Source organism: Hyla sarda, chromosome 1, assembly GCF_029499605.1.
Source record: "Hyla sarda isolate aHylSar1 chromosome 1, aHylSar1.hap1, whole genome shotgun sequence".
NCBI classification, from domain to species: Eukaryota; Metazoa; Chordata; class Amphibia; order Anura; family Hylidae; genus Hyla; species Hyla sarda.
The window spans coordinates 362,197,448-362,209,944 of record NC_079189.1 but is presented as its reverse complement, the minus strand read 5'-3'; the positions used below and the strand labels follow the sequence as shown (position 1 = coordinate 362,209,944).

At 42.4% G+C, this 12,497-nt stretch overlaps 2 protein-coding genes across 5 annotated transcripts in view; both read left to right on the top strand.

The window, feature by feature from the left end:
• Positions 1-12,497, top strand: part of DMRT1 (doublesex and mab-3 related transcription factor 1) — a 171,860-nt gene that overhangs the window by 119,477 nt on the left and 39,886 nt on the right. The window lies entirely within an intron of this gene.
• On the top strand, positions 1,378-4,478 carry LOC130274547 (E3 SUMO-protein ligase ZBED1-like). Its single transcript, XM_056522989.1, has 3 exons — positions 1,378-2,177; positions 2,264-2,426; positions 4,387-4,478. The coding sequence occupies exons 1-2, from the start codon at positions 1,857-1,859 to the stop codon at positions 2,318-2,320; spliced, it is 378 nt and encodes a 125-aa protein (XP_056378964.1). The 5' UTR covers positions 1,378-1,856; the 3' UTR covers positions 2,321-2,426; positions 4,387-4,478.

Below are 12,497 nucleotides of genomic sequence, written 5' to 3'. Positions count from 1 at the left end.
ATTTTTTTGAGCAGTGTACATACTGTATGTGTCTGTAATGTATTATATGTGAGTAGTATACATGTGTCTGTAATGTACTGTGTGTGTATATATACTGTATGTATGTGTAATGGTTAAATGTGCTGTATGTGTATTGGGGTGTAAGAAAAAATCGATTCAGTCAAATATCGCGATTTTTCATTAGACGATACTCTATCGATTCAAAATATATTCTAATATCTTTGATAAACTATTTATAATTAACATTTACTTTATTTCACCGTCTTATTTCACTGTCTTATTTTTTTATAACACTTAAACGCCTGACCACTAGTTGGCAGTGCACCTGTTATTCACCAGCTCTGTCCCACCCGCAGCAAAGAAACAACAAGATCTCGCGAGAGTTGTCCTGTGTATGGTCTCCTTCCTGTTTGCTCTGTAGTATCGCGGTAGCTGCTGCAGAGTGAACGCTGCTTCAAACATGGCTGGCAATGAGAACGAGATACGGAAGGCTCCAGGGATTTACAAAGCAGGCATTTGGACTTATTTGGGCTTCTATAATAAACCAGGGAGTAAGGAGTATGACAAGAGCCATACTGTGTGCAAAATATGTCACGCCAGAATCAAATACTGCAGGATTAAGACAAACCTACGTGCCCACATGGCCAGGCATCATGGCGACATAGAGGTAAACTTAAAACAAGCAGCAACCCCCGTTTCTAAGATGACTCTAGAACAAGCTAATTCTTCCAAGTTTCCACCATGCTCGATTCGTGCAACAAGAATAACACAATCTGTCCTCCATTTCATTTGCAAAAACCTGCGCCCTCTTAGTGTGGTGGAGAATGACGACTTTCAGAATATGGTGAACGAGATGGAGCCCCGCCACGCCCTACCCTCCCGACAACACATCTCGGACATCGCCTTACCTAAGATGTACAAAGATGTAAAAATGATTGTGCTGGAGGAACTTAGTTCTGCCTGGAGAGTGGCTTTGACATGTGATGCTTGGATATCAAGCTGCACCGAGTCATACGTGACCATAACAGTTGATCACATTACAGGCGAGTGAAAGTTAGACTCCCACGTGCTGCAAATGTGACCCATAAATGACAGCCACACCGGGGAAAACATTGCAGGTAGAGATGAGTGAACTTACAGTAAATTCGATTCGTCACGAACTTCTCGGCTCGGCAGTTGATTACTTTTCCTGCGTAAATTAGTTCAGCCTTCAGGTGCTCCGGTGGGCTGGAAAAGGTGGATACATTCCTAGGAAAGAGTCTCCTAGGACTGTATCCACCTTTTCCAGCCCACCGGAGCACCGGAAAGCTGAACTAATTTATGCAGGAAAAGTCATCAACTGCCGAGCCGAGAAGTTTGTGACGAATCAAATTTACTGTAATTTCGCTCATCTCTAATTGCAGGTTTGCTCCGTGATGCTCTTGATGAATGGGGCTTGACTGCTAAAGATCCTGTTGTAGTCACAGATAATGCTGCCAACATGGCTGTGGCTGCTAGACTTGCACAGGTTAGCCACATTCAGTGTTTTGCTCACAGCCTAAACCTAGCCTCACAGAAAGCACTTAAACTACCAGCAGTGGCCAGACTGCTTGGCAGAATTAGGCATGTCACTGGCTTTTTTAGGCGCAATGCAATAGCTAGTCACCAGCTAAATCTCAAACAGGACCAACTCGAGCTACCAAAGCACCGGCTGATTACAGATGTCGTTACACGCTGGAATAGCTCCTATGACATGACTGAGAGGTTTTTAGAACAGTAAACAGCAATATGTGCAGCACTTCTTTCCAATGAGGTCAGAAAAAAATTAAAAGGATATCTTCACATGTGCAGAAGAGGTCCTCAAAGCACTGAAGCCTATGAAAGATGCCACATTAGTGATGTCAGAGGAGAGCATGCCAACACTGTCACTGATTGCACCACTTCATGCCAAGTTCATCATGGGCACTGAACGAAGTCCTGATGATTCAGATACACTCAAGGATATTAAGGAAGCAATAGCAGAAGATCTAAAAAAAAAAAGATATGCAAATGAAAAGGAGACCCTGTACATGGCATCAGCTGTTGACCCTCGGTTCAAGAATCTACCCTTCCTCCCTGATGAAGAGGCTGATGACATCTACGCACGACTGACTGAAGCTGTGGAGGTTGAGATACAAAAGCTAACTACTGCTACTATGGTAAGTGAAAGCAATATTGACTTTATATATTTTTATATCTTAAGTTTCAATTACTTATGATTAATACTGCTTGTTTTTTTTTTCAGCAGAAAGAAGAAGAGGGGGACAAAGAAGACAATCAACCAACATCCAGCCACCCATGAAGAAACCAGAGCATCATGTGCATTGGCTGAGCTGCTTGGACCAACTTTTGCCTTTGCCAAACACAATCGAGCACAAAAATCTGCACATGAGGTTGCAGCAACTGAGGTTAGAATGTTTAGGGATGAAACCCCCTTGCCTTTCAATAATGACCCTCTTGACTGGTAGAGGAAGCACATTGCAGAGTATCCTCATCATAGGTAGATCCCTGGTACAAGTGTCTCTGCAGAACGAATTTTCTCCACTGCAGGAGACATTGTGTCTGCACAAAGAAGTGTCCTTATAGCTGGGCATGTAGATCAGCTTGTGTTCCTCAACAAGAATCTTAAGATTAAAATAAAAAAATAAGCTCACACGTTCCATCCTTTTAGGTTAGTCATGTCATAGGAGCTATTCCAGGTGTTGGCCTTTGTTATACTGCACAGATGTTTTGCTGTTACACTTTTAAGTGTAGAGTTTATAATAATTGTCTAACTTGTCTTTCTACTACTGTACTTATTCTGCAGAGACACTTGTACCAGGGATGCAGACAAAACACTTTGCTACTCTACCTATGTGAGGAGGATACTCTGGCCTTGGCCTTTGTTATACTGCACAGATGTTTTGCTGTTGCTTTTTAAAGTGTAGAATTTATAATAGTTGTCTTACTGTTATTAATAACAGGAAGACAACTATTATAAACTCTACACTTAAAAGTGCAAAAGCAATACATCTGTGCAGTATAACAAAGGCCAAGGCCAGAGTATCCTCCTCACATAGGTAGAGTAGCAAAGTGTTTTCTGTGCAGATTGCAGAATGAGTTTTCTCCACTGCAGGAGACATTGCCCATATTTATCACAGTTTGTAGAGCTTATTTTCCTGTATATTTGGCACAGCTTTGGTGCAACTCCGCTTATTTGCGACTTTTTCTTTGTTTACATCCCACCGCTCATCTTGACATCTTGCTCACGTAGATGTTTTTTTACTTTACACTTTCCAGTGCACCCTGATTTATCAACTGCGACTGTCGCAGATCTAGGCGCATCTGATTAAAAAGCTCCAGGAATCTACACCAGCTTGAACCTTGCTTATGTTTCTGCTTTTCTGACTACCTGATCAGGGATCACACTGATTTACATCCCCACCTTGTCTCCCACCCGCCCGCGCCGCACATCTCCCATCTGTCTGCTACCTGTTGCAAGACTACAACTCCCAGCATGCCCTTACAGTGAGGGCATGCTGGGAGTTGTAGTCTTGTAGCAGGTAGTGGGTAGGAGATATGTGGCGCATGTAGGAGACAGGGGGGGATGTAAATCAGTGCCCCCGTCATTAAGTGAGGGTAGCGGGGATAGAATCAGATGGAGCCCGGGCGGCTGCAGAGTGATGCCAGCCCGGGCTCCATTAACATACCTCGGTGCCGCAGAGTTTTTGGAGTCAGTAATGTAATTTCACATTCACCGCTGCGTTGCCGTGATTGACAATCACGGGACACGGCAGGAAATTTGATCTTACAGTAGGGACTAAAACTCTACAGCTCTATTATATATTAAAAGGAGCCCGAGGTGGCATCACTCTGCAGCCGCCCAGGACTCCTGCAGACGGGCTGGGAGATGTGCAGGAGCCGTCCATGCTATCCCTCAGTGCTGCAGTACACGCTGTGGGATGGCAGGGACGGCTCCTGCACGTCTCCCGGCCCAGCTGCGGGAGTCCCAGGTGGCTGCAGTGTTATGTCAGCCTGAGCTTCCTTTGCTTCGTGCCGCAGAGTTTACTGTCAGTTCAAATATAATATTACAGTGATTTTCTGATCACCGCCGGCCAGGGAGCGGAGCGCATTACCGCCCGCTTCCCTGGCTTGCACGACTACAACTCCCAGTGTGTCCTTACAGTAAGGACATGCTGGGAGTCGTAGTTGTGCGGCGGGTGCGGGTGACAAGCTTGTCACCTGCCCTCTGCTGCACAACTACAACCCCCAGCATGCCCTTACTGTAAGGACATGGTGGGAGTTGTAGTAGTGCGGCACAGGAGATGCGCGGGCGGGTGACAATAAATGTATTAACCTATTTTCCTTGTTGTTTTTTTCTCATTTCAGATCCATGTATCCTGTGGATTACTTCGGATTTGATAGACTGAGTCGATGATCAGCTTTTTTTTTTTTTTATGTTAATAAAATGGTTAACCAGGGCTTTTGGGAGAGTGTTTTCTTTTTGAATAAACATTTTTTAAACATGTTTTTTTTTAAATGTATTTACTTGACATGCTTAGTAGTGGAAGCTTTCTTATAGACGGAGTCCATGACTAAGCTAGAGCTTAGCGTTAGCCCCAATTACAGCTAGCACTGACCCCCAATTATTACCCCGGTACCCACTGCCACAGGGGTGCCGGGAAGAGCCGGGACCAATAGACCCGGAGCATCAAAAATGGCACTCCTGGGCATAGGCAGTAACAGGCTGGCATTATTTAGGCTGGGGAGGGCCAGTAACAATGGTTCTCACCCACCCTGGTAATGTCAGGCTGTTGCTGCTCGGTTGGTATTTTCATGTCCAGAATGTGAAAAATACTTTAGTAAAAAATCTAATCTTGTTTCTCATCAAAGAACTCACACAGGAGAGAAGCCATTTTCATGTCCGCAATGTGTGAAGTGTTTTACACAGAAAGTAAATCTATTTAATTATTTATAAAAAAAAAAAAAAAAGCATAAGGTTCCCCATATTTTTATTCTCAGCCAAATGCCAACCAAGCAGCAACAGCCTGACGTTACCAGGGTGGGCGGGACCATTGTTACTGGCCCTCCCCAGCCTAAATAATGCCAGTCTGATACCGCCTACACCCAGGAGCGCCATTTTTGATGCACCGGGCCTGTTGCTACTGGCTCTTCCCAGTACCCCTAGGGTGGTGGGTACCGTGGTAATAATTGGGGGTTAGCGCTAGCTGTAATTGGGGCTAACGCTAAGCTCTGGCTTAGTCATGGACTCCGTCTATAAGACAGCTTCCACTACTAAGCATGTCAAGTAAATAAATATAAAACACAACACGTTTAAAAAAAAATTTACGGGTTGGCACTAGCTGTTTTTGTGGCAAACACTAAGCCCCGGCTTAGTGATGGACTCCCTCTATAAGTTTAAAAAAAATTGTGTGACGTCACGCCTCCGCCCCGTGTGACGTCACGCTCCGCCCCTCAATGCAAGCCTATGGGAGGGGGCGTGAGAGCCGGAGTACCCCTTTAACCTCTTAAGGACCCATGACGTACCGGTACGTCATGAGTCCGCTCCCGTTCTATAACGCGGGGCCACGGAATGGCTCCGCATCATAGCAGGTCGGGCCCGGGACCCGTGGCTAAAAGTGCGCAGCACTGATCGCGGTGCCGCGCGCTATTAACCCTTTAGACGCAGCGTTCAAAGTTGAACACCGCGTCTAAAGTGAAAGTAAAGCCATGCCGGTTAGGTCAGGGAGCTTTCATGACAGCCGCAGTATCCCTACCTGCCTCCATGCTGTCTGATCGCCGAATGACTGCTCAGTGCCTGAGATCTAGGCATGAGCAGTCAAGCGGCAGAATCATCCCTATGGGAGCTATAACATTGCAAAAAAAAAAAAGTGAATAAAGATCATTTGACACCTTCCCTAATAAAAGTTTGAATCACCCCCCTTTTCCCATTGAAAAAAAAAACTGGGTAAATAAACATATGTGGTATCACCAAAGTCCAAAATAGTGCATTTTTGGTCACTTTTTATATCATGAAAAAATGAATAAAAAGGGATCAATAAGTCCTATCAATGCAAAAATGGTACCGCTAAAAACTTCAGATCACGGCGCAAAAAATGAGCCCTCATACCGCCCCATACGCGGAAAAATAAAAGTTATAGGGGTCAGAAGATGACAATTTTAAACGTATAAATTTTCCTGCATGTAGTTATGATTTTTTCCAGAAGTACAACAAAATCAAACCTACATAAGTAGGGTATCATTTTAATCGTATGGACCTACAGAATAAAGGGAAGGTGTCATTTATACCAAAAAATTATTTTGTCTCACAATAATTTTTTTTTCCGTTTCGCTGTACATTTTTGGGTAAAATGACTGATGTCCTTACAAAGTAGAATTGGTTGCGCAAAAAATAAGCCATCATATGGATTTTTAGGTGCAAAATTGAAAGTGATGATTTTTTAAAGGTAAGGAGGAAAAAACAAGTGGAAACTTAGGCTAAGAGGTGTTGCCCGGCAATGCAGCACAGCTGCCAAGAAGATGCCGGAGGATGGTGCTGGGGTGGGGAGCAATAAATAACACCACAAACAGCACTGCAAGTGTCAGTGTTCCCATAGATGAAAGCACAATATTAACAATGTTATGCTTTCTCTTGTTACTCTCTAGTTTTCTGGTTGTAAAGTCTTTAAAATCTTTAAATGCAGGAACCGTAATAAAAGATAAAGGTATATATATATATATATATATATATATATATATATATATAGAAAGTGGTGTGAGACAGCACCGGGGACCGACCTCCGTGCATGTGAATACCCAGGCAGCCAGCCCAGAATAAATACAAGCAAGTCCACAAATCACAGCACCGACAGGTCAAGGATCTTCATAAACTGGTTTCTTTATTCAGCCCCAATTGGATACAACGTTTTGGCAGTACTAGCCTTTATCAAGCAACTTGCTTGATAAAATCTATATATATATATATATATATATATATAAAATCCCCTTTACTCACTCCTAAACTCAGTGCTCTAAGGGCGTTGCTGCTTCAGCGTCCTCTGCCAGAAGTGCTGCAATGACATGGGGGAGATTTATCAAAACCTGTTTAGAGGAAAAGTTGCTGAGTTGCCCATAGCAACCAATCAGATTGCTTCTTTTATTTTTGAAAAGCCTCTGAAAAATGATAGAAGCAATCTGATCCCCTATGGACACACACCCAGCTGGTAACACCCAGTTAGCTATTTAGTTATACAATGCTTTCAAGAATTACAAAGGAATGTCACATTAAAGCTATAGGAAAAGAGAGTATACAAGTATTTATTAAAGGGATATTCTAGGATTTTTTTGACTATGCTACAGGGGCTGTAAAGTTAGTGTAGTTCATAATATAGTGTCTGTACCTGTGTGTGACGGTTTTCTCACAATTCTTATGTGATTTTCACCCCAATATTTATTTTTAACAGCATACAAAATGACTGTTGTCTCAGGATCTCCCAGGTTGCAGTGCGTGAGACATGACCTCACTAGTCAGTTGTAAAAAGAGAGCCAGTCCTGCTTCAATGGGTGGATTGACCGCTGGGTGGGAGAGAGATTATTTAGCAACAGCTGTAGGCACCCTGATTAGAAAACACTGATCTTTTGAGCTTATTTGTGCTGCAATGGTTGGGGTGGCTGATGTGTGGGAGGAAGGAATGTAACTTCACACTTACAAGCATGGAACTATGGGATGTGTAGTTTAAGAGACCGAACTCCAACAGGAAATACCCAGTTCACAAAAAGTTAGCCTGGCAGGTATGTACTAAAATCACCTTATGGTGGATAACCCCTATAAAACAGATAATATAGGAGAGACTATAGGTCCTCCTTATAGGATGTGCCGCTATCATCTTGGTGCATGATACCACAGGACACCTTCAGAGGTCTTGTGGAGTCATAGGACCTGATTTACTAAGAGTGGAGTGTAATTTTCTTTGTAGGTTTTTTCCAAGACAGATATTTTTCCATGGTATGTGGGAACATTAGTAAGATTGTTGGGATTTTTCGAAACTGTCAGGGACGTGCCCCTTTTCCCTGGCAGCCATGGGTTTTCTGTGTAAAAAAAGGAGTTGCAAAACCTGGTGGACACATCTTGCCACACAATTTGGATGCCAAACCTGAGAGAAAAAAGAGTCAGATTACCTTTAGTAAATGAGGTCAGTTGTCAGCTGATTTTGAGGTAAGTATTAATGTTATGGCTGTTCAGTGTATCATTGATGCAACATGTCAGACAATTATACTCAACACTTTTTAGAACTGTTAGATTTGCTTAATTTTTATTTATTTATTTATTTGGCTTACAAAATGTCCCATACTGTTCCACAAACGACACCAGATTTGTGAAGAGGCGATTGTGGTATTCCATTGTAGTGCAGGTGTTTAGCTTTCTAAGTTCAAGTGAACTGATACAGGTAATCCTTTTTCGATCTCTCGCTGTGAAATGATAATAGGGGTTTTCAGCAGCTCAACTGAGTTTCCTTTCCTTTGCACTTAAATGTAGAAGAACAGCCTCTCACTGTATTCTTATCCTGCACTAATGTTGCGGTTTCATTTTAGAAGATACTTAATTCAGCTAAAACCAAGCATGAAGCCAAAACTTCAGCAAAGCATTAACCCTATACCTGTTTACCCTTAGTGGGAGCACTGTGCAACACAACAGTTTTTTCATATTTGTTCTGTTGAGCTTGTAAATTCTGTACCAGCGAGGTATAAAGAAAAAATATCTTTTTTGTATGTCTCCCTTTAAAATCATGACATTTTTATTAAAGAAATATCTGACATGGCTTGGCTGCCGGTGCTAGGACCACACAGGAATGCGCCGTCTCATAGACGGCTATGTATTCTGTGTGAAGTCCGCAGAAAGAATGAACATGTTCATTCTTTCTGCAGACACGAAATTTGGAATTTCTGAGCCCAGAAACATCTGGCACCGAAATTCCGCTGTGTGCACAGAGCACCAGAATCCCCCTGAATTCAACGGGACTCTCCGGCTGCGGAATTTCTGTGCAGATATTCCAAGCGAAATTCCAACATGTGAACATGGCCTAACAGTGGTGTTTGTCTAAATGAATATGTTAGGCAGAGTAACTATGGAAAGGGGAGAATATCTTACAAGGTAGAATGGGAAAGCTGTACCTTCTGAACTTGGAACAGTCAGGCTATGTTTACACGTCAGAATTTCCATGCAGAATTCCACATTGGAATTCTGCAGGGAGATTCCACAGCAGCAAAGTCCCGTTAAATTCAACAGGATTCTGCTGCGCTTTGCACACCTCAGAATTTCCCGTGCGGGCCTGCAGTCTGCGGAATCTCTGTGCGGGCATTCCGACGCATGAACATAGGCTTCGCTATACTTACCCCTTGAATAAAATGGGGTTATCCAGCTCAAAAAAATTGTACACGAGCTGTGTTTTAAAATAAAAGAGCCTCTTCTTACCTCCCTTGAGGGACCTGTACGGAGCAAGTAAGAGGAGCTCTAGCAAGCACTGAACCAATCAGACCCCTGTAAACATGCTGCAGGGGTGGTGATCATTAGCGGGGCTGGTCTTGCAGCGCTTAAGTGCTCTCATTGCTATTGATCCCAGCACTTAAGGGGTTCATGACAGAGAACGTCAATACACCGTTCTCCATCATTGACTGTAAGTGCAAGGCTGCTGATAGCAGCTGTCACTTAAAGTCTATGAAGCGAGCACAGCTCCTGTGCTCGCATCATACTAGGACTGCCGCTTAGGACATAAATATACGTCCTGGTATGTTAAGTACCAGGGAACCAGGATGTACATTTACATCCAATGTCCTCTAAGTGTTAATGAGTAGCTGTCATTTCAAATAACTTTGCAGAGATCAATAGTTCAAGCAAATATAAGAAACTTTGTAATATATCATATTTGACAAAAGTGCTTCCTTTTGTACTCCCAAGGCTTCAAGTACTCCCGAGCCTGCATAAAGGTAATCAATGAAAAAGATGGAAATAGTGCTACTCCTCATGTACACACACAAAACAACGCACTATGAAAAGTCACTTGAAATGACAGTTACACTTTAACCCCTTCCCGACCCATGACATATATGTACATCATGGGTTGAGTTAAGGGAATATGGCAAAGGGCTACGAGTCGGGTCCACATCATAGTCGGCAGATGCCTGCTGCTATCAGCAGTAGATGGAAACATTTATAGGTTATAGGGGTCAGAATATGGCAATGAACAGAGGTCTAATTTTTTTTAAACTATAAAGCGAAACAAAAATTATAATTGGAATAATAGTTGTACTGACCGATAGAATAAAGTTTGCACGTGCCTATACACAGCAGCCATTTAAAACAAGATGAGCAGCAGTGTAAAGCATGGGTGGAGAACAGAGCTCTTCCTCAGTGTACTAGAGGTTGCATGTTGTGAAGGAGAAGCATTAAAGGAAACATGGTTTAGAGCACACAACAAAGCTCAGATATCATGCCATGATGGACCAATCCACTCAACAAGGAAGGAGAGAGAAAATGTAGGATTGAAAGAATGACTTAGGGTGCATTCACATCACGATTTTGCTATACGGTTGCAGTATACGTTTTAGATTTGAAAACCGTATGCAACCATATAGAAAAACTTATACATTGACTTACCATACAAAAACGTACACAACTAGATGTATCCGGGTGCATAGCCGCCCAGGACTCCTGCAGTGCTGTGGGCAACTGTGGAATTACTTTTTAACAGATATAACCCTATACAGTTTTTATAATGCACAGTTTTGCATACGGTTGTAAGGGTGAGGTTAAACGTAACGGATCTGCAGCGTATTTTATGGTGCGGATCCACTGGTGACCCGACCCTGTAGTGTGCCTCCAGAATGTAACTATGCACATAAGGGTAGGTTCACATCAGCGTCTTTCTTTTCCGTTACTCAATTCCATTAGAGAAAGGAAAATTAAGGTAATGGATCCCATTCATTCCTATAGGCTATGTTTAATCTCCATTGTACTCAGTTACCATCAGTTATCCTTCACTTCAGTTATTTATAACAGAGAAAAGTACCAGGTATGCAGTATTTTTTTTAATTCATAATAAATAATGGATATTCTAATGTACGTAGTACTTAGTAAGTTAAATGGGCACTGTCATTAACCCCTTAAGGACTCAGCCCATTTTCACCTTAAAGGGGTACTCTGGCACTTAGACGTTTTATCCCCCATCCAAAGTATAGGGGATAAGATGCCTGATCGCGGGGGTCCCGCCGCTGGGGACCCCCGTGATCTTGCACGGCGCACCCCGTTAGAATCAGACCCCGGAGCGTGTTCGCTCCAGGTCTGTTTATTGTCGATCACTGGGACGGAGCATTGTGACATCATGCTCCGCCCCCTCAATGCAAGCCTATGGGCCCATAGGCTTGCATTGAGGGGGCAGAGCGTGACTTCACATGGGGGCGGAGCCGTGACATCACAATGCTCCGTCCCCGTGATCGACAGTAATCAGACCCGGAGTGAAGGCGTGCAAGATCACAGGGGTCCCCAGCAGCGCGACCCCCGCGATCAGGCATCTTATCCCCTATCATTTGGATAGGGGATAAGATGTCTAAGCACCGGAGTACCCCTTTATGGACACAACCAATTTTATTTTTGCGTTTTTGCTTTTTCCTTTGCTCACCTTCTAAAATTCATAACTCTTTTATATTTCCACTCCCAGACCCATATGAGGGCTTGTTTTTTGCGTGACCAGTTTTACTTTGTAATGACATCACTCATTTTACCCTTAAATGTATGGTAAACCCAAAAAATTATTTTTTGTGTATGGAAATTTTAACGAAAATCATAGTTTTGCAAATTTGGGGGGTTTCATTTTTATGCTGTACACTTTACGGTAAAAAATACATGTTTTCTTTATTCTCTGGGTCAATACGATTAAAATTATACCCATGGTTACATACTTTTCTATCTTTTCTAGTATTGTACTGCTTTTAAAAAATCTCAAACTCATTTCAAAATCAGTATGTTTAAAATCGCCCTATTTTGACCACTTCTAACTTTCAGATTTTACCGTATTCAGGGATTTGTGAGGGCTCATTTTTCGCGCCATGATCTGTAGTTTGTTTTGGTGCCAGATTTGCAAATATGTGACTTTTTGATCGCTTTTTATTTCATTTTTTTGGGAGTTTGATGTGACAAATTTTTGAATTTTTTTATTTATTTACGTTTACACCGTTCGCCTTTTGGGATCAATAACATTATATTTTTATAGTTCAGACATTTACGCATGCAACGATACCAAATATGTTTATTATTTATCGTTTTTTACGCTTTTATGTATTAATATGGGGGAAAAGGGTGATTAAAAACTTTATTGGGGATGGGATTTTTCAAATTTTTTTTATTTATTTTTTTTTACATTTATTTTACACTTTTTTAGTCGCTATAGGGGACTATTTATAGCAATCATTAGATTGCTAATACTGTTCAGTGCTATGCATAGGGC

Excerpts from the sequence above, each read along its gene's own strand:
- LOC130274547 (XM_056522989.1), top strand. The coding sequence starts at position 1,857 with ATGAAAGATGCCACATTAGTGATGTCAGAGGAGAGCATGCCAACACTG. Across the intron at positions 2,178-2,263 it reads AGCTAACTACTGCTACTATG|CAGAAAGAAGAAGAGGGGGA; the intron begins GTAAGTGAAAGC and ends TTTTTTTTTCAG.